Source organism: Xiphophorus couchianus, chromosome 16 (assembly GCF_001444195.1).
Source record: "Xiphophorus couchianus chromosome 16, X_couchianus-1.0, whole genome shotgun sequence".
Classification (NCBI taxonomy): Eukaryota; Metazoa; Chordata; class Actinopteri; order Cyprinodontiformes; family Poeciliidae; genus Xiphophorus; species Xiphophorus couchianus.
Window position 1 is genome coordinate 3,608,672 of NC_040243.1, and position 22,717 is coordinate 3,631,388.

Here is a 22,717-nt window from a genome sequence, read left to right on the forward strand (position 1 = left end):
CAGTGTTATTTTGGCAGCTGCTCACATTCCACCCTCTGCTGTTGCCGACCTTTAATCAAATGAGCAACATCGACGTTTAATTTCCCTTTGGGATCAATAAAGTATTTTTAAATTGAATGTAGCTGTAAAACCAGCTGTCCAAATGTCCCGGAACTCAGCCTGGGTTGCTGGGTTACGGGCAGAACCCTGCCGGGGTTGCTAGGTAACGGGCTGAGCTCAGCCGGGGTTACTAGATGAAGGGTTAAACACAGAAGATTTTTGTAACAGCTCACTTTCCAGACCCCAAAACCATTAACTTATTGCCAAAAACCATCTGTCTGTTTTCTTTAGACGTTTGGCCTGCTTTTAGGAGCAGTAGCAACCCAAATGGAAATCCAAAAACCTGTGAATTTTGCATAACAGGTCCCCTTTGGCGCTGTGGAAAAGTTAAATGACCTCTAATTTCTTTTCCTTTTTTCATCCAAGGACTCATTTTAATCACAGTTTCGCTCTGACTGTAACCTCCAGATATGCCCAACGCTCCCAACAACATCAGGTGCACATCAGTTGGCGAGGACTCTGCCGTCATCACATGGGAGCCTCCCGCGTTTGATGGCGGCGTTCCTGTTAAAGGTAAACGATGCTACACGCCTCGTCTGATGTTTTCACATCTGATGTCCTCCCAGGAGAAAACAGCTTCATGATCTAATAGATCTGTTTTGATTTCATCCCAACTACTCTCTGATTTACAGTGGAGAGGAAAATTATTTGCCTCCTGTATGGATTTCTTCAGATTTTTCTTGTAACACTTACAGGCTTCAGATCATCAAACTAATTTAATATAAAGTTCAATTTCGAAATTATGTCATTGTTTACTGTTGCTTGAGTAAAATTTCTCATCCAATACAAGTAACTTTAACAAACATTTTAACCAAAAATATATGAAACATGGATGCACAAGTGGAATTTATGTTAAAGTGAGACCTCCTGTTCATACACCAGCTTTGCTGTTTTGTTATTTTCTGTCTGCTGAACTTAGTTACAATATTTACTGTCATTACCTTGTTCTAATTTACACATTACTTACTGTAAATATCGATTTTATGTCAAGTTTAATCTTGAGAATATTGATTTGAAAATTGAATGTGTTGTTTTGTATTTATTTGTAGTAGTTTAATGACGCCATTTTAATATATTGAATCAGATTTTATTATCAGTTGCTCAAGTAGCATTTTTACCAAATACCTTTTACTTTTACTTGGACAGCTACTTTTTATTTTTATTAAAATAAAATATTTTTGAAGTCGTGCTGCTCTTACTTGAGTAAATGTTTTTGGCTGCTCACTGCAGGGTACCTGCTGGAGAGAAGGAAGGTTGGTTCAGCCAGGTGGACCAAACTAAACTTCGACGTTTACGAGTCCACCACCTACGAGGCCAAGAAGATGATTGAGGGCGTTCTTTACGAGATGAGAGTGTTTGCAGTCAACAGCGTTGGCGTCTCTCAGCCCAGCGCCAGCTCCCAGCCCTTCATGCCAATCGGTGCGTCGTTAACGGAGCGGCTAATTAACCCAGCGCTCATTGTGATGCAGCTTAACCTGCCCTCCCTTCCCGTTTATTCCAGGTATTAAGGTCTTAATTAGCTCTTGTGTCTCTCAGCCCCCACCAGCGAGCCGACTCGCCTCACTGTGGAGGATGTGACCGACGCTAGCTGTTCACTCAAGTGGCGACCTCCAGAAAAGATCGGAGCCGGCGGCCTCAACGGCTACATCATTGAGTACTGCACAGAAGGAAGTAAATAAAACAAATCTTATCTGAATGCATTACAGTAGCGTGACGTGTTGTATGAGCTTGGGCTGCAACTAATGATTATTTTAGCAATCGATTATTCTATCGATTAATCATTTAATCGATAGATTAATTTTATTATTTTTATCAGTTAATCGGTTATTCTGTCAGATAATCAATTATTTTTGTCGATTAATTGATTATCCTATCGATTAATTGATTATTCCTATCAATTAATTGGTTTTTATGTCAGATAATTAAATATTTGTCGATTGATCAGTTGTTCTGTTGATCAGTCAACAGTTTTTATCGATTAATTGGTTGTTCTATAGATTAATCAAATATTCTGTCAATTAATCAAATATTGTATTGATTGATCAAATAAAAATTATCACATTCTGCTGACCATTTAACAACTTTAGCTTGTTGCTAACAATATTAGAAATACATTAAAAGTACAAATAAACAATTCAATAAGGAAATAAACATTTCAATAAGGAAATAAACATTTCAATAAGGAAATAAACATTTCACTAAGATTCACCATTTATTTAGTGAACGATTGACCATTTGTTGCAAAGGATGCATTTGCAGCGAAAATACTTCTAAAATCAACATAAAGCTCAGACCTTTCTGCTTGACTTAACATCAGTACATTGTAGGGCTGATTTTTTAAAATAATTTTTTGCATTAATTTGTTACTATTTAAATAGCAAAAGGTGCTTCTTTTTTTATATATATATAGAATTTGAACCAGATTTCTTCAATTAAGTGAAGAAAAAATTGAAATAGTTATCTCTGCACCAGAAAGAAAATAACTCAAGAAAATATATCGTTGGGTCCTTTAGTGCTTTAGCAAAATGTACTTGAAATAACCTTTGACTTGTCAAATCACTGTTTAAATCAGGGAACTGATAATTATTTTAGCAATCAATTATTCTATTGATTATTACAACGATTAATCGATTAATTGGATAAGAAAATTTACAAGTTTTTTAGATTTTTCATTCAAGCACTTAAGCCTTTTGTCTACGATATTAGAAATATGCAAATAAACAATTCGGCTCCTTTTTTTAAATAAGAACATAAACATTTTATTGCCTAAAAAGTAATAACATATCATTCCTGTAGTAAATGTGAGCCAGGGGTTTTTGGTAGAACATATTTAAAGGCAAAGGAGCTTTATTTTGTTATTTTTTTAAGTACAAAATGTTTGTTTTGTTTAACAGCTTTGGCTTATTTACTGTTCTTACAGCAAATGACTTACTCTAGTTGATGATTAATCAATTACTAAATTAGTAAATTTTTTCAGTAATCGATTAGTATGATTAATCGTTTCAGCTCTGGTCTGAGCTGATGCTCCTATGATGCTTGATGCTAATTTTAAATAACAATAACACATTTTTTCCTAATTTGCTGGCAGGGTTTGATGAACTCTCTGTCTTCCCAGGTGACCAGTGGGTGCAGGCCAATAAGGAACCAGTGGAAATGAGCCAGTACACGGTGAAGGGCCTCCCCACCGGGGAGAAGATGCTGTTCAGAGTGTTTGCAGTGAATGTCGCTGGACGCAGCCCCCCCGCCACTCTGGCTCAGCCCGTCACCATCAGGGAGGTCGTTGGTAAGAGACTCGCTTAATGTTTTAGGCTTTTTTCAGAAGTTTTTCTTTGGTTTGGTTTAGAGCTGAAACGATTAATTGTGATTAATCAATTATTGAAATAATTGTCAACTAGTTTAGTAATTGATTAATCATTAACTGGAGTATACAGACGCAATAAAAAATAAATTTTCTGAAGCATTAACATATTCAGAGCAGTGATTAAGCCATAACAGTGGAAAAAATATATACACTTTTGATATTTAAGACAAAACAAACATTTTCTATAAATATGTTCTACCCAGAACTCTGCAAGTCACAGTTTTGGCTTCATCTGGTTCAAATTGTGTAAACAAAATCTGCTGTTAAGCACCTTTTGCCACCAAATTATTGATGCTAAATGTTAAATTGATGCTAAATCAAGCAGAAAGGGCTGAGGAGCATATGCTAACAGAAGGCTGTGTTATCAGGTTTTAGGCAATAAAATATATATTTTTTTTATTTTAAAAAGTAATTGAATCATTTAATGTTTTTCTTATATACGCACAGTGCTGTCGGGTCGGGCGAGGAACCAGTGCAACTGCTTGCAGTTTTAGTTTTTATTTGCATCTTTTAATGTTTTTCTAATATTGTATCAAAAGGCTTAAATGGTTACATGAAAATTATGCAGAATGCACCATAATTTTATCCAATTAATCATCAAAATAAGTGACAGAATAATTGATTACTTAAGTAATTATTAGCTGCAGCCCAGGTTTGGTTCATGTTTTTCTCGTTTTCCAGAGAATATTTTAAATCTGAATCAACGTATACACATTGATATATTTTAACTGACTACACAAGTGGCTCTTTGGATCTTCTAAAGGCTCATAATCTCTTTTTCTAAAATTGCTAACTAATGATTTAAAAAAATAATAACTACAAATTCAGGTTTTTTCCATATTTTTGCTACAGAAAAGCACTAAAACTGGATCAGTTGTTCTTCTCATCAAGTTGGAAACTATTTTCTTTTATAACAGCTACATAATTTTTCACTTGTATCAACATCCAGTAGAAGAAAATGTTTTAAGTCATTCAAAAGTTGCATGTTTTTTGTGTTTTTTTGACAACAAATTTCCTATCTTAAAGATTATACGTTGTCTTTTTTCGAAAGGTCGTGTGATTTTTTTTTTTTTTTAGCTCCATTTAGCTTGACTGGGAGCAAAAACGTCTCTGGATTGTTAAGGTTGCAAACCTCTGGATTATTGTTAATGTAACATTAACGTCTCTCTAATAAGCGTGATCCATCTTTTCATGCAGAAAATCCAAAGATTAGACTCCCTCGCAACCTGAGATCTAAGATCATCAAAGCTGTGGGGGAGAAGGTGAACTTGTTGATCCCTTTCCAGGTAAAACTGACTTCCTTGTTCATTTGTTTTCCTGACATGCAGAGGTTTCATGTTTGCAGATCAAAGCCTCTTCGACGACGTTTGAACATAACAGGAAAAGTTTAAAATGTTTCTGGAAGAATCAACTTTATGCTTTATTGTAAAGAGGTAAACAAGTGGACTCTTTTAAAATAAAAATCACAAAATGCATCTAGAATTGAGCCACTTATGGTGGTTCAAATTATTTCACTTTATTCAATAAAATGCAATTACAATGTATTTATGTTATTGTTTAAAAAGGTTTAAGTCAGTACTTTAGTACAGTGGTTCTCAAATGGGGGTACGTGTACCCCTGGGGGTACGTGGAGGTACTGCAGGGGGTACGTGAAGCTTTTCAAAATATCTTTAAAAAATCAGTAGGCTCCTCATAATAAGTCTTGGGAAAAATTATTTTGTGAAAAGTTCGATAAAATATAAATGTGTGTTCATGTACTGAATTTTATATTCAGTATTTAGTTTCAATATCCTTTAAAATAAAACGGTTTGACTGGTTTTATACCTTCCTGGTGGTCACCGTCTTCTGTTTTTCTTTTTTGTTTTACCATGCAATGTTTGCAATATGGATGTATTTGTCAGGTTCACTGATATAAGTTGTTTGGCTTTAATAAATCAGACAGTGATTTTACAGCACTGTACCCCTTTTTAATTCCAAAAATGTTTTGCCCGTGTCAGGGGGTACTTGACTAAAAATATATTTTTAAGGGGGTACATCACTGAAAAAAGTTTGAGAACCACTGCTCTAGAGCAACGCATGGAAGGAGCAGAGAGTAGAAACGGTAGAAAGGTACTCAACTTTTTCTACTACTTTTACACGACTTCACAGGCCCTCGCATACAGGTGCTGGTGCGAGGGCTTTCACAGGCCAGGGCCTTCACATGCCTTCGCATCCAGGTGGCAGTGCGAGGGCCTTCACAGGCCAGGTCCTTGAAGGATCCCTGGCCTTCACAGGCCCTCGCGTCCACGTGGCGGTGCAAGGGCCTTCACAGGCCAGGTCCATGAAGGATCCCTGGCCTTCACAGTCCCCTCGCGTCCACGTGGCGGTGCAAGGGCCTTCACAGGCCAGGTCCATGAAGGATCCCTGGCCTTCACAGTCCCCTCGCGTCCACGTGGCGGTGCAAGGGCCTTCACAGGTCAGGTCATTCAAGGATCCCTGGCCTTCACAGGCCCTCGCGTCCACGTTCGGTGCGAGGGCCTTCACAGGCCAGGTCCTTGAAGGATCCCAGGCCTTCACAGGCCCTCGCGTCCACGTTCGGTGTGAGGGCCTTCACAGGCCTTCACATTACCACGTGGTCGTCTTATTCAAGCACTTCTGAAGGAACAGCCTGCGATGTCATCGATGACATCACGTTCGTTTTGTCGGTCTGATGTCATCAGTGACAGTCAGGGACGGACGTGATGTCATCGATGACATCGCAGGCTGTTACCTCAGAAAAAATGTTTTTTATACCTATGTTACATGTCTCAGCTGTATTGAAACAGTTGTAACAATTGATGTTTGTTTTGTTTTGTCTCTTCTTCTCCTTTCTTCCGAGTGGGAAGCCTGTAAACAAGAACAGCTTTAGCGAACGAAGAACGACCGCCGTTTTCTTCCCCAAACTCTGTCTGTTTTATTACAAATTGTCAAAATCATGAAATCATGCAATCATACATTGAACATTCCTTTGTGCATTCATGTCCATGTGTCCTTCCGTTGCTCCAAAACAACCATATTCCATCTACTTCAATAAACAACATCAGCCCCCACCAGCTGTGACAGCATCCATGGGCCAAATCAAAACAATTCAACAATCGATTTAAATCTTACAGATTTACATAAAAAGAAAACTATTCCTCAAGTTCAGTGAAATTGTAAGGCTACTAATTTCTTTGAATTGTAATAACTCTGAAAGATTTAATCATATTATTAGTTCTATAACTTAATATGGGCATATTTAGTGGACTAGATTTAGCTTAAGCTAGTACAGTAGAATCAATTACAGGGTAGTAGGGGAAAAGTGGTAACGTCTATAATAAATGTTTGAAACTGATGAGAACTGATTTCCGGTACATGTAACAGAGTAACTTTAACACTTCCTATCAAAAGATAACACAATCCGTCAGGATACCACCGAAATCTTAATAAGGTTGGGTCGGAGAGTGTATCGAAGTTTAGATACACGTAGCAAACTTCTATAACGGCTGTTTTACTACCGTTATAGCTACAAACCGTAATTATGAAACAAAATCACTCTTTTTCCCTCGAACGTCTAAACACGTCTAGCAAGTAATTACGAAACCAGCACCGAATGAACTTGTAAATTTACATTTTAGCGGGGACAGTTTCCACCAGCTTCACACTACTAACCTGTAAACAAGAACAGCTTTAGCGAACGAAGAACGACCGCCATCTTTTTCCCCAAACTCTGTCTGAGGCGCAAGGGGGAAAGGGGCGGGGCTCCTCACTCTAGGTCTCCTGGTGAAACGCTGTCTATAATTTGGCTCTAACAAAACTGGAAACATCAGTATGAGACCTGAAAGAGCGTAGGGACACCCTAGAGCAGTGGTTCTCAAATGGGGGTACGTGTACCGCTGGGGGTACGTGGAGGTACTGCAGGGGGTACGTGAAGCCTTTCAAAATATCTTTAAAAAATCAGTAGGCTCCTCATAATAAGTCTTGGGAAAAATTATTTTGTGAAAAGTTCGATAAAATATAAATGTGTGTTCATGTACTGAATTTTATATTCAGTATTTAGTTTCAATATCCTTTAAAATAAAACGGTTTGACTGGTTTTATACCTTCCTGGTGGTCACCGTCTTCTGTTTTTCATTTTTGTTTAACCATGCAATGTTTGCAATATGGATGTATTTGTCAGGTTCACTGATATAAGTTGTTTGGCTTTAATAAATCAGACAGTGATTTTACAGCACTGTACCCCTTTTTAATTCCAAAAATGTTTTGCCCGTGTCAGGGGGTACTTGACTAAAAATATATTTTTAAGGGGGTACATCACTGAAAAAAGTTTGAGAACCACTGCTTTAGTACATCACATATACCGGTCAATGCTCTTGTTATTATTAATCAAAAGAAACTCTAAAACTTTGGGTTTTTATCCTTGATTTAAAGGATCTCAGTGTTTCAGCTGTTTTGCAGTTTTCTAGAAGTTTGTTCCATATTAGAAAAACATAAAAACTGAAGTCTGAATGCATAAGAACAGGAGATTTCCTGTAAGGATGACTGTGTGGAACCAAGAGGAAGGAAATGGAGCAAAAACAAGAGTGGCCCCAAAACAGAACCTGGCGGAACACCAGAGAGATGTTTCTGGTAAGAATTTGGAAAATCTTACCAGAAACATCTAGAGCAAATGTCTTAGTACACTTGAAATAAGACAAAACTAACTTAGAGTAACTTTTTAAAGCACCATATTAGCTTAATTTATGCCAATAATTCCTTTATATTGATTAATCTCCCAAGTTATGAGTGAGATAATCTGGAACTAGAACCTTTTCATCAATATTACTGAATTATTGACTAAAAACAAACTCCTATTTCTTGAGAAAAGTTACGTGTAAGTCAGTTTTGTCCTATTTCAAAATAAATATGCGAGTGTGCTCAGATGTTTGTAGTAGAAATTAGACCAAAGATACCTGGTAGATTGTTGTGTTTTTCCAGTGAAATGCCCCATTTAGCAGCGTCAGTGATAAACGGAATCAAAAGATGAAGTCAGGTCTAACATTTACCTGCATCAAAATATCATTTGAGACTCTAAGAAGAGCCGTTTCAATTAAAACTTTGAATGAAAGCATCCCAGAATCAAGAGCTTACATCTTAAACGCAACGTTCTCTGTTTTATTTCTGCAAGAATTTGCTGAAAAATGCAGCAAATTATCTAGAAAAACGACTGTGCAACACACCCAGGCTAATTTTCTCGTGTGTGTTTACTAAAAGAACCAACAACTGAGATTCCCCCTGATGGCTGCATTTTCTTTGTTTCATCTCCTGGAACAAAAATCCGTTTTGTAAATATCGCCTGCAACAGAGAGAGAGAGCAAGTGCTTTAAAGGCACGAGGACAACTACAGCGTCTGACAACAACTTGCAAATTACGGCTCTGGTGAAGAAGAAGCTAAACGCAAGCAGCAAAAGGCTTGTTGTAAACGAAAATAGACAAGAAGAAAGTGATTCAGAGGAGGAAGATGAGATGGAGAACGAAGCTACATGATGATCTCCAGAGACAGAGAGAGCATCAACCGTTCTGTCGTCTTATATAAGAGGCGGACATTTTGCTCCTGGAGCTGTTTCTGTACCAATAAAACTGGAGAAATATCCAGCCTGATTTTACTGCCACTGCTGTTTACAGTCCTAGTGGAAAATAAATGCACCCTCTTTGTTTTTACATCTGAGGACACATTTAAAACAGTTCTAAAACGTCTTAAATCTAACACCAAAATGAAAAACGTGTGTGTGTATGAGAGGAAGAGAGAAGTGCTTTACACCTTAACAGTTCTTCTTTGACATTTTTTTCCATGACTGCAGGGAAAACCTCGACCTGTCGTGACCTGGTTCAAAGACGGAGCCCTAATGGAGGACAAATCCGTGGGAACTCGCACCAGCGAGGTGGACACCATCCTGTTCATCCGCTCTGCAGAGCGAAGACATTCAGGGACGTACACCCTGTCTGTCCAGATCGAGGACAAGACGGACAGCGCAGACCTCGAGATCCAGGTCGTAGGTCAGTAACGAACGTTACCAAACATGATAGCTAATAGCCGAAAATTCATCAAGGCAAATTAACTGGCTGGTTCAAAATTATCGATAGAAAATAGAAATATCTGTGTTTTTCCCAGCACATTTCAGAGATGAATTTTTAAATTTGAGTATTTTCTAGAAAATATTACTTTTCAGGTTTGCAAAAATTTCCTCCTTTTTTTGGTGTCTTCAATGCTCCTAATAAACTGTAATAAACTAGAGACTGAATGATAAATGTTTTATGAAAAGCAGTGTTTACTAAGTTTGATTTTAACAAATGAATATGAACTGTTTCTCATCAGATTTTACACTTCAAATATAAATGATATTGTAATCATATTGTCCTTTAATATGTTTTCTTACTAAAAGAAGCAACTGAGTGGTTTATTTACTAGCATTTTCTCTTATATTTAGTTTACAGCCTAAAGTAGCTACTACAGAAAGGGAAATATTTGATTACTTGATTGCTAAAGTAATAATTTGCAGCAGCTTTACTTTAGGAACCTGCAAAACCTTGCAGGTTTGAACTCTTTTAGTTATTTTTTCTGTTTAAAAGTTGCCATTTTCCTTCTTAAACTCATCACCTGTATGACGCTGACATTTGCCCTCCTAGAGTTGCATGTTCTCTCATTAGGATTAGCGCATCACGCATGTTCCAATTTCACAAGGTATAAGATTAGGAACCTGTTTCCAAATCCGCGGCATGTCGAGATTTCTCCTCCAAACTTGATGATAATTCCTCATTTCCTGATCCGAGGGATGTGCGACTAAGAGGAGCGAACCACCAAAGAGCTCATTCCCCTCTGAGACGTAATCCTGACTTCGCCGCCGCTCCTCCATCCTGCAGGGCTCTTCTCCGTGGGCCGGGGTTCCTTGGGGATTATTTGCACGTTGACTCGGATTAGGGTTGAATTTTGAGGGCGACTCTGTCACTTAGCGGTGCTGGGAAGGTTGAGCTAATGAGAGGCTCAGCTGGCGCCCCCTCCCCGGATGATCCGTCACCACGCTGAGGACTACAGAAGCAGCAGAGTGAGATTGATAATAAACACTCGACGATGCTGTACTCCGCTGCTGCGCGGTGACACAGACCACACAGACGAGAGAATAATAACAGACTTCATTCTTCTTCTTTGTAATGCAAAGCTTGCTGTTGCTTTGCCAGTTTTCCTTTCTCTGCCTTCCCTTGATCCCTTTTCTTTGCTAAACTAATCTGCCAATCTCTCTAATCTGTCAAATCTCCACTGCTGCAACTGTTGATTTTTGTCTCTCGTTGGGATTTCTTTCCGTCTCAGAGCCGTCTGGCAGAGTTTATCCTTCACTTCTGACAAATCTGTCATTCTGGTTCTGTTGGACCTTACATCACCCTTTGACACGGTGGAGCAATCTGTCCTTCTGACTCGTTTAAAACACTTTGTCGGTATCCGTGGCTCTGCGCTGAAGTGATTTACTTCCTATCTGACAGAACATTCTCTATGTTGTGTGTGGGGTGCCACAAGGCTCCTTCCCTGGCTCCCTTCTCTTTTCCCTTTATATTTGCGCAAAAACTGTCCTTCAAATGTTATGCAGATGACTTACAAATCTATTTGTCTCTTAAAGGAGGACGTATTATGCAAAGTACATATTTTGGACATTTTTGTTCATTTATTTGGGTTCCTGCTGCTTCTAAAAACAATCAAACTGCTTAAAAAACGACTCTGACAGTTTATAAGTTAATGTTTTTGGAAATATCTCCGGAGAAAAATCTCCGGAATGTAACGTCACAAATCGTCAGGCACTGCCCTCACCTAGCAACGCCAGCAAAGCCCAGCCCGTTACCTAGCAACCCTGTCACCTAGCAACCCAAGCAGAGTTCCAGAAAAAGACTGAATGTATTTTATTTGGTGACACAGATGTGAGTGTCCTGACTTTTAAGCTAAATAAAACTGTCAGAAAGCAAGAGGTAATATTTGATTGAGAGTTTAGATTGACTGACAAAAGTTAGATCTTTCTTTAAAAGATTAATAAGATAAATAAATAAAGACTGTCCTTCCACTGTTAAATCTTTTGTTAAATCTGTTTTAAAAGATCTAATGTTGGTTTAAGAGATTTATTTTCACTGACTTGGAGAAGGCAATTCACGCGTTTGTTAGTTTTAGACTCTATTACTGTAGTGGATTTATAATGGTGACCCTAAGAGACCATGTAGCGTAGCGACATTTTTTCCTTATTTTAAATGTTGTTGTTTTTTTTCTTGTGATGAGATTTTTACTGTAAAGTGCTTTGGTTGCCTTATGGCTGAACAATAAATCAATAACATTATATATTGTGATAGAAATGTGATCAATATCAATAGGTAGAATATTCAACATATAAAATATTCCCTGAACTCGGATCCAGAGCCACACAGCATTCTGGGAGACGTAGGCAGAGGAAAGGCTTTAGCCGCTTTACTTCTCACCGCTAGCTAAGCAACATTGGTGGCATCAACTAACTCACTCACTCTTTTTTTACCTAGCAACTTGGTTACCTAGCAACAACTTCTTGAGTAACGTGGGCAGCAGCAGTTTCAGGTTTTTCCACCGTGCCTCACAGCTGCTTAAGACTAAAAAACAACGTAGAGTGAAAATTATGGATAAAGCAGGAGCCAGTTTGGCAATATTTGAGAAATTTAAAACAAAAAAACTGATCATGATAAGTTTTTCAGCCATATCCTCCAGTCCTGGGTCACCTTAGTTGGTCATGGATAAGCTCTATATAAATCAATCAATTAATCAGTCAAATTTGCTGAGTTTCACCTAAAATCCTGCCACTCACCTCTGTCTGCTTTGCGATCTCTCCAGAGAAGCCCGGCTCGCCCATCAACGTTCACGTCACCGACGTCTGGGGCTTCAACGCCGCGCTGGAGTGGAAGCCACCCAAAGATGACGGCAACTGCGAGATTATCGGCTACACCATCCAGAAATGTGACATGAAGACGAAGGTATACATGAAGGAGGAACAGTCCCAGTGTGTTCTGGGTAAATCTACCAGTATAAGCAACCGCCAGCTAAACCGCTCTTATGCTGACGATCTCATTGTTTGGATCATTAACGTACTTAAAGAACCAACCAATGATGGCCCACTTACAGCTTTATAATACATAGTTCCCACAAGTCTGAACCGGAAGTGATCCCCAACACTGAACCGCCATCTTGGTAGGCAAGAGCAGCGTAAAGCCTAGATGAACAATGGCTTCCAGACCAACAAAAATAAAATATACTGTCACTCTTGACAAATGAGCATGAAAAATATACAAAATGGCTGCTGTCGGGATCGACCCATATGAGACGGAGAATGAAAATATGTCAGACAATGTGGAAAAGAAGCTGCCTCCAAACTCGGCTGCCTTGCATTATAGGCTGTTAGCTAGATTGCGACATAGCTAACGACCTAACGAACACAAACAGTCATACAACATGGAGGAGCTTTGTGTCCTGAAATCCATGGAGGCAAACAATCTAATGTTTCAACGGATTTGTAAAGGACGTACAAACGGTGTGAGTGTCAAAGTTCTGGTGACTGGCTGAGTAAGTACATGTAGTAACAAACACACAGGCTACATGTTAGCAAGCAGATAAAAGCTACATCAGCGACACTAACCTTGCTAGTTTGGCAGTAAGTACTACAGTAAATATCACTGATATTTGTCTTGGTACTACACAGAGGTGAGTAGAGTACTCAAAAATCACTGAGTAAGAGCTGGTTCTAAGCTTGTGGTTTGTTTATTGTTGTCATAGTAACTCCATAGCAACTGTCATGACAGTTAGTTACGAATACCCACCAAGATGGCCGTCAGCTACAAAGTTGCCAAAAGTGTGACATCACATGAGAGCTACGTATACAGGACAGCAGATTCCGCTACACATATGGTGATTGACAGCGCTAAGACCCACCTCCTGGCTCTGATTGGTTGCTTTCAGTTAGCAACTGGGTCAAGAAGATCAACAAACATCTCCCCTAGTTTAGTGGCAATTAATGACATTTTAAACAATTTGAATGCATTTAATTCCATAATTTGTTTATTTATTGACATACAAAAGTTCCAGATGGATAAAAAAATATCTTTGTTGTTGAGTTCATGTATCATTTTCACAAATTCAGCACCAAAACGTGTCTTTGAATTAAAAATGTTGCTTATTTTGTCAATAAAATTTTGCGATTAATTAATTACAGACCCTGCGATTAACTCAACTAATAATACATTATTTCTAAAGATGATTGTTCCTTTGGATAAATGCAGTCAAAGTAAACGTATTTCTCTAAAATCACAGAAGCATGTCCATGTAGAGTGCTTATTTCATATTTATACACCGATTAGTTTCTCTCTGGATGCTCAGGACAATAGTAGCGTATCAGTCAAATCTGCTGTAATGGTTAAAGTGCGTCTTTATTTATTTTCACACTGCATCACTTCTTTTTTAAAATGTTACTCTGAAAAATGCCAGAACTCCTTCATTTCAAACCACGAACCATTAAAATAAAAATACAGCCAGTCTCCGGACTCCGGTTTCGTTCTGCAGCAGATTGTAATATTTTCATTTTGAGTTAAAGGCTTTAATTGATACATATTAAACCATAATTTAAATGACTGTATGTAACACAAAAGATATTAAACCCACAAAGAATTATTACCCAATTAAGCAGCCCTCTGCGCCTCTGCAGAGACTCATTCTGCTTTTCATTTCATGGATTTTAGTTTTCTGCCTCCGAATGCGTCGTTTCCCTCATGTTTGCGCCACGCTGGATGGAAATATTAGCAGCTTTATATTCCTAAGAGTGTTCACTGCACAACCAAATTACAGAGAAACGCAGTTATCCAGGCTGCTGTTGACCATGGCATTAATTAGCAACCACTAGTACTTAGAAAGATTTAACTTTTAAGCTGCATTGTTGTTGTTTTTATCCGCTTCTTCCAGTCATCTGTGCTAGCTTGGTTATAATTTAGCGTCAATATATGTTGTATAAATCTACAGAAAAATGGATTGAAAAAACAAATTGATAGGTAAAAGTTATAGAATTAGGAAAGTATTTAAAATAATTAGATTTAGCAATTTGCTGCTCTGGAGAATGCTAATGTGTGCTAGCACAATGCCAGGGTGGAAAGACATCGGCACAATCCGTACCGTTAGCTTATTTTCATGTGTGCTAAAGGAAATGCTTCCAGGAGGGTGTTTCCATTTCTTTATTCTTTTTGTATTTCATTGTAATAAAGAATAGTGAATGATTTAAATAGAATAACAACAAATAGATTAAAATAGCTGTTTAGTTGCATTTTGCCAGACTGCTTCAACCAGTTATAAACATTTTGTGATGAAAAGATTATTTAGAAATGTATGTAAGATACTTTTCTGCTCACGTTTGTCATGTAACTGCTTTTAAATTTAATCCCTGTTTGTTCAGATTTGTTCTTTAAATCTCGTCACTGGCCAAAACTCAATAAACCAATCAAACAATCAGACTGGAAAATGTTCAGAGAAATTATAAAATTAGCATCGTAGATGTTACCACAAGACAATTTAAAAAAATTTTTCCAAAGTCCAACTTTTAATACATGAACTGTAGCAAATAAAGCTCTGAGTTATCGTTCCAGACAGTGGATCGGCGATGAAGCTTCTCCTGTGAATTTTCTTGACTCAAAAATGATTAGATTATTAGATGGAGATTGAGTAACTCTACAGGCCTGGACTTCCTGTCTCCGTCTCAGGAATGGTTCACGGTCCACGAGCACAACCACAGGCTCAGCTGCACCGTGTCCGACCTGGTCATGGGGAACGAGTACTCCTTCCGAGTGTTCAGCGAAAACATCTGTGGCCTCAGCGACAACGCCGCTATCAGCAAGAACACAGCCGTCATCGACAAAACAGGTGAAAAAGATCCCTGCAAACCGGCGCGCTCAGAAACAAAACCAAAACCAAAACACACGGACCGGAAACTGAAACTGATATCTGGTTTTAAAAAAAAGAAAAAAGAACTGGGTGCCGCTTGTGATGATACAGTCAGATTTTGGGTTTTGTACCATGTTATTTTTCAGTTATTTCACCATTAATTAAATTATGAATGTCACAGTTTAAAACTAAATATTTACTTAGCAAGCAAAGTTTACAAACTAAATATTTAGCCTAGTTAGCAAGCCAAATGTTTAGCTTCAAACTAAATATTTATCTCACCAATGGATTATTTAGTTTGAAACTAAATATTTAGTTCATTGCTAAGTATCTAGCTTACTAGATAGTTTGATAGAAAACAATTAGCTTTCTAGCTAAATATACAATTTGGAGCTAAATATATAGCTTGCTAACTAAATATCTACTTTGATACTAAGTATTTAGCTTACTAGCTAAACCATTTGAAGCTAAATATTTAGCTTATTAGCCAAATACATAGTTGGAAGTGAAATATTATGTTTCCTTACTAAATATTTAGTTTTATGCTAATTTAGCTTTGTAGGTAAATAGTTATTTGAAGCAAAATATTTAATTTGCTACCCAAATACATAGTTTGAAGCTAGATATTTAGTTTGCTAACTAAATATAAAGTCAGAAAGCTAAACATTTAGCTTGCTAGCTAAATACATAGTTTGGAACTAGATTTAGAACTAAACTAAATATTTTGTTAGCAAACTGAATATTTAACCATGTATTTAGCTAGCAAGCTAAATCTTTAGCTTTCGAACTATTTATAAATATTTAAAAGTCAGCTGTCAAAAAGTAGCTGAAGGCCTAGAAGCCAACAAGCTGTGATCACTCCAAGAAGAAAAAGGACAATTTGTAGCAGGTCAAAGGATTTTTGAGCTAATAAAAACAATGACTGCTAATGGATGAAACCGTGAAACACGCAGGACTCCAGAATAATTTCCGGGAGAATCAACAACCAGGATTATTCTAATCCTGGTCAAATTAAAACAACTCTTGTTTCTGCGTTGCAGCAAACATTGCTTTTCTCTCTCGGGTTGAGGTTTTTAAACGTGTTTTTTTTTTTTCCTGTTTAGGTTTGCTCTGTCAGCCCAAAGCTTTCAAGGAGACGGACATGAACCGATCCCCCAAATTCACGGCTCCTCTGGTGGACCGGAGCGTGATCGCCGGCTACACCACCGCCATCAGCTGCGCCGTCCGCGGCTACCCCAAGGTACCAAACTTCAGTAAAACCATAAAGGAACGTTTTGTATGAATTAAGAGACTTAATCTGAATTAAAGCAAAACTCCTTAAAAAACTCAAACAGGTAAGTCAGAAAATAACTAAACTATGAAATCTGTGTTTTTATACTTATCACTATAAACATTTGGAGGCATGTATGGAATCATAAGTATTATTGCAAATAAACATAACAATTAACAAGAATTTCATTGTAAATTAATAAATATAAATAAATCATATATTATAGTATCTAAAGAAAATAAAAAACATTAAATCTATTAAAAATTTACTAAAATCTCAGCTTTTTCTTCTTATAAAAATTACAAAAAATTAAAGAATGAAAATAAACAAATTAATAATTTTTACTGATGTTTAAGTAAATAAAATTACTTTAAAAACAATAATTTCTAACATCTAAAAATATAATGTTTTATATTCCATTAACATTACTTATCATCAAAATATGTAATTCTTATTATTTAAATGTTCATACTTTGTTCATTTATGATTATTAGAAGAAAAAGCTGAGATTTTATTTAATTGTATGTAAATATTTGATGAAAGTATTAATTTAATTGTGTAAATGCTCATTTTTAATTTTATTTGGTTTCATTACTTATTTTTATATATTATCACTTATCATATTTACATTAACAGATGAAGAAAAATAAAGTTTACTTTAATTATTTCGTCCTAGCGACACAAAAATAAAACAGACAAGAACAGAAAATTTAAATATATATTTAAAAAATGTAAATCTTTGAAGCTGTAATTTTGGTAAATCAAGTTATCTGTAGAGATATAATGTAAGCATGAAGCGAAGTGAGGATAAATAAACGCAGCAGAGTAAACCTGAGGGAAATGAGGGGGAAGTGATTGCAGCTCGCAGCGACGGCGGCTGCAGCCTCCTGCATCCATTTTACCTCCTCTGGCTGCAGTTTTGTGTTTTCTGTGTTTTACGAGTCAAACTGTGAGCAGAACAATAAAAGGCTTTTCACGTCAGGAGCCTGAGCGGAAAGATCAGAAACACAAACGTTGACCTGATTTCACGTTTTCCCTCCCCAACGCAGCCGAAGATCATGTGGATGAAGAACAACATGGCCATCGAAGGCGACCCCAAGTTCCTGATGCAGAACAACCAGGGCGTGCTGACCCTGAACATCCGCAAGGCCGGTCTGTTCGACGGCGGCCGCTACTCCTGCAGGGCCGTCAACGACCTGGGGGTCGACGAGGTGGAGTGCAAGCTGGAGGTTCGAGGTGCGAATTTCCTTTCAAATATCTAGAAAACAAACCAAACTCAATGTCGTTTCCCAGGTGACCCTTTACACATGACGTCACGCTCTTCATAACTCCGCCCACTGCGCCATGACAGACGTCAAAACAACCAATGCCTCGTTTAGAGCTGGTCTAGAAACAGACATCTGTAACCTAAAATCGCTTCTATTTAGTTGATTTCACTTTAAAAATTGCCACAGGATGCTGGTTGAACAAACATACAAGGATGGAAACCAAACTTGTCATTTTATTTTATAACTTTTAATGAGGAACGAAACGCGGCGATGGATAACAGCCGTCAATCATAATGATTATTATTTTTGAAAAACCAATTTGTTCCTACACTGCAAAAACACCAAATCTTACCAAGTATTTTTGTGTAGTTACTGGTGCGAATATTTTAGTTTACTTTAAATAAGACAAAACTAACTTAGAAGTAACTTTTCAGCAATAAATATGAGTTTGTTTTAAGTAAATAATTCCTTAATATTGATGAAAAATACTAGTTTCATAGGCAGATTATTTTACTTATAAAAAGACAATTTTCCCATGTTATAAGTCAAATAATCTGCCAATATTAAGTCATTAAAAAAGCTCATATATGGTGTTGAAAAGTTACTTGTAAGCTAGTTTTCTTATTTCAAGTGAACTAAGATATTTGCACTAGAATCTAGAACAGAAATACTTGGTAAAAGTCGGGTTTTTACATTGTATTGAGTTTGTTGATGTAAGGTGACATAACGTGGAGTATGAATACTTTTGCACAGCACTGCATGTATTTGACTTGGTGGTTTTTGTTTACACAGTTCTGCAGGAGAAGGCGGAAGAGAAATGAAGCGCCAGAGGACACAGTCCAACGGAAACAGTAAATGGATTATGTATAACAGGATAGTCATGAATAAATATGATCAGAACAGATCATGCTTCACTTCTGCTGTGACCAATCAGAATCGAGCCATAAACTCCCACAGAAAGCCACCATCTTCCCCCCCCACCGTGAAGCGGACCTGTCGCTGAACCATTATAAAACATCCATTACTACTCCCTGTGTCTCTGGTTTCTTTCTGTGTCCATGTGTTTTCTATGGCACCAAAATTACGGCAGGCCGTTTTATCATAAAATCAGTTTCACCACATTTCCACTCCAGATATCTGATTTATGACTAGACGTATTAGTAAATTAAGATATCTCTAATTATATTTTAACTAGACTGGAACAGTAATTTTTTTTCTCCCCTCCAGGGGGTCTTTTTGTGGGCTCTAGTGTCCCTTAGATGAAAGTAGGCTGACAGGAAAGGGGAAAGGAGAGGGGGGAAGACATGCAGCAAATGTCACCGGGTCCGGGAATCGAACCCGCGACGGCTCTAGGCCTCCAAACGTGGTTCGCGCTATCCCCCTACGCCACCACGGCACGCCCTGGAACAATAATTTTGACTACTCACATTTCCTTCTGAAATACCTTTAGATCTCTTTATTGACAGCTTTTCTTTTTAAGATAAATTGAGTTAGTATTCCGAAGAATCAAAACGTCACAGATTTACATAACATCTTTTAAATTTGAATAAAACAATAATAAATAGAAAAAAAGATTTATTAAAATCCACCATTTTCAGTTTGGGAATGGGTCGTTAGCAGCACTTTTAGCTTTTCAAAGCCATTTTAACTTTATTGTGTTTTACAGAAGTGAGAAAATGGGACATTATTGGCAGATTTCCAAAGCAGTCTTCAAGTTCAGAATATGAATGCAGGTAAACAAAGTTTAGTGTTGAACTGAACTGCTGAGTTTTTTTCTACATTGTGACATTTTCTGATAATTTTGTGCATAAAACCAAAAATTCTCCAGGCAACTGATCGGACAGCTCTGTGGCAGAAAGTTTTAATTCAAATATCTAAAAACGTAATTTTGATCAGTCATAATTAGAAACCATAAAATAATGATAATAAAGTCATAAAATTCCAAATATAAAGTAAAAATATGAGAATTAAAGTCACATTATAAGATAAGTCAAAATATCAGAATAAACTTATATTGCAAGATAAGTCATGATTATTACAAGAACAAAGTCAGTTTTACACAAATAAAGTTGAAATATGAGAATAAAGTGAAAATAATACAAGAACAAAGTCAGTTTTATGAGTTAAAGAATTAATTCAATCTGATTCAGAAATATTTTATTAATCCAAAAGGGAAATTAAATATTAAATTAAGACTTCATTCTTGTATTATTTAGACGTTTATTCTCACAATATTATTTCATATTTTTGTTTTGTATTTTTATATTGCAAAATAATACAATATAAAAAATGGAATTACGGAAGTGTGACCGTTCAGATGACGAATCCTGTGACGTCATTTGAGACGATACTCTGAAAAAATTCTGACTTGTTAAAATGTAAGTGTAGCTCAATTGAATTATTATTCTTACTCGTCAGAATATGAATGCAGATATCTTAAATAGCCCATCTAGTTTGTCTGGTGGAAATAAATGTTGTTGTTTTTTTACATCTGGACTAGAGAGCATAATTACGTAGACGGAACAGATTTTATGTTACAACGGCCTGCCGTACCAAAACCAACTCCTGCTTCCTGTGATGGTTGAGTGGAAGGATCAACACCCAGCCAGGCATTGCAGATATGCTGGAATAACAGGGATTAAAGAGCCGCACGTGCTCTGATAGTACACTGACCTGTCGCGCGAGGCCTTCTCAGATACACGATTTACACAAACACGCGCTCCAAATCAGGGCCTCATTAGCATCACACGCTACAGACTAATTAATGCACCCCATCAGCGCTGGCCTAATTAGCTCTCCCACGTCATTACTGAGCAAACGAATTACCGCTAATTTACACACCCGCAAAACAAACACAGCGCCGACTCTGCTGGGAGGCGCCAGATCACCCTGCGCGGGGTCAGCATGCTCATACCTGAACCAGCCGACTCAAAAACATGCAGCACCGATCAAATGTAGCGCAAAAACTGCGGAGAGCAGGACCTTAGGCTGCATGAGGTCACGGTGTGTCCAGCAGAGGGCGTAAGAGCACAACTGACCATCAGGAGGGTCTGAGTCCAAATCAGAGGGCAAGACAACCCAGAATTAACCAAGAGTACAACTAACATACTTCTACTAAAGTAAGAATAGCCGTCCAAGAAATGATTCAAGAAAGAGTAAAAAAAGTCTTTGTTAAAAAGTACTGATCAAATTATCAATCGATATTTAAAAATTACATAATCAAAACGGACCAAAATGACAAAGTAACAAAATCAGACAAAAGAAAATGTTTCCAAATCAGTTTCTTTCAATAAAAACATTTGAAACTTTAACAAAAGTTTCAAAAAACTTTTTGAATCTGTTTTCAAAAAGGGCCTTAAAAAAAGTTTTAATGTACCTTTTTTTTCAAAACTTAATTCAAGTAAATAATTAACTCTGTTGCCTCTGTTATAGATTATAGACATGAAGCAGCTGTTAAATACAGAAATTATTCAACTAGAAATTATTTTTACGCCGTTGTTTGGCGCCCCTTCTAGCACAGCGCCCTATGTGTGCGATATAATGCATACACATTCCATGTTTTTTTTGCATATTTGTATGTATGAATACATCAAAAGTTGGGTAGTAATTAGTTACACATACTCAGTTACATTTTTACTTGAGTAGCTTTTTTGAGTAATTTATGTTTCGAAGTATTTCTAGTTTTACTTGAGTAAAATTTCTGGATTTTTTTACCCACTGAATGACAAAAAATGCTTTAATCAAAAATTCACCAGACACACACCTGCAGTTTTTGTTAAAGTTTCATAAGTTTTTATTAAAAGAAACTGAATTAGAAAAACATTATTTTGCCTGATTTTGTTGTTTTTATTTTTGTTACTTTTATGAATTTTTGTCATCTTGGTCTTTAAAATACCAAAATTTCCATTTAACTTTATATTTTGGTGATTATGTAAATTTTAAATATTAAATGATTGATAATTTGATCAGGTACTCAGTACTTGAGTTGACTTTTTACCAAGTACTTTCATACTGTTCAGTAGTTTCTTGGATGGCAACCTTTTGTTTCTACTTCAGTAGATCTACTCTTACTTGAGTGTAATATTTGGTTGCTCTGCGCACATCGTGCAGTGAACCGCCTGGAACTGGGCCGATCCCGGCTGCTGAGGCGCGTTTACGTGTGCGCGGATGTTGACACAACGTTTTTGTCAGTTAACCCGAGACGCAGCGTGGCCCGTTTCTCCGCTGATTGACACATGAAAGCGGCGCTGGGGATCCACCGCATGGAAAAAAACAACAACACATCCTTCAGGAAGACGGTGCATAACCTCAATATTCTGCTTCAGCTCTCCTCACCGTAAAACCTGACGCTCAGTTGCTAAGCAATCACATTAATTGTGTCTGCTGGCATCAACCTGAAGCCTTTCGAAACTTTACAAACAGGAGAACGGTTTGGGGGAAGCCGCTGCAGTTTAGCCCGAAAAAAATAAATAATAATAATAATAATGGAGTGTTTTGTTTTCCCCACATTCCCTGTGACAAACCTTAAGGCTCGTCAAGTTTGTCATGTGCGACTGCATAATTAATAAGTTAGCATGGCAGTGCCACTGTATCTGCTGCTGCTTTTCCAATATTAGAACAGGCCTGGCTGAGACGAAGACGAGACAAAGAGAAGTGACAAGCCTCAGCAGCAGGCGGGGGAGGGGAAGAGGGTGACTGCTGTTGTGTACGTGTGAGCGAAGTGAGACAGAAACAGACCTCCTGAAACAGTGGGATGGAGGGAACTG

General features: G+C 37.4%; 1 protein-coding gene across 3 annotated transcripts in view; it reads left to right on the forward strand.

The window, feature by feature from the left end:
• The window catches only part of mybpc2a (myosin binding protein Ca), a 67,206-nt gene extending 48,225 nt beyond the window's left edge, over positions 1–18,981 (forward strand). For 2 of the 3 annotated variants that reach the window (XM_028042899.1, XM_028042900.1), the window contains 11 exons: positions 508–612; positions 1,330–1,518; positions 1,636–1,770; positions 3,215–3,382; positions 4,658–4,746; positions 9,298–9,493; positions 12,330–12,469; positions 15,233–15,392; positions 16,517–16,653; positions 17,733–17,919; positions 18,744–18,893. In XM_028042899.1, the coding sequence (XP_027898700.1) occupies positions 508–612; positions 1,330–1,518; positions 1,636–1,770; positions 3,215–3,382; positions 4,658–4,746; positions 9,298–9,493; positions 12,330–12,469; positions 15,233–15,392; positions 16,517–16,653; positions 17,733–17,919; positions 18,744–18,772 (1,535 nt within the window). In that variant the 3' untranslated portion in view covers positions 18,773–18,893. Of the gene's footprint in view, positions 1–507; positions 613–1,329; positions 1,519–1,635; positions 1,771–3,214; positions 3,383–4,657; positions 4,747–9,297; positions 9,494–12,329; positions 12,470–15,232; positions 15,393–16,516; positions 16,654–17,732; positions 17,920–18,743 lie in introns of all 3 variants that reach the window. The other variant, XM_028042898.1, reaches the window with a different exon arrangement.
• Positions 18,982–22,717: the final 3,736 nt, after the last annotated feature.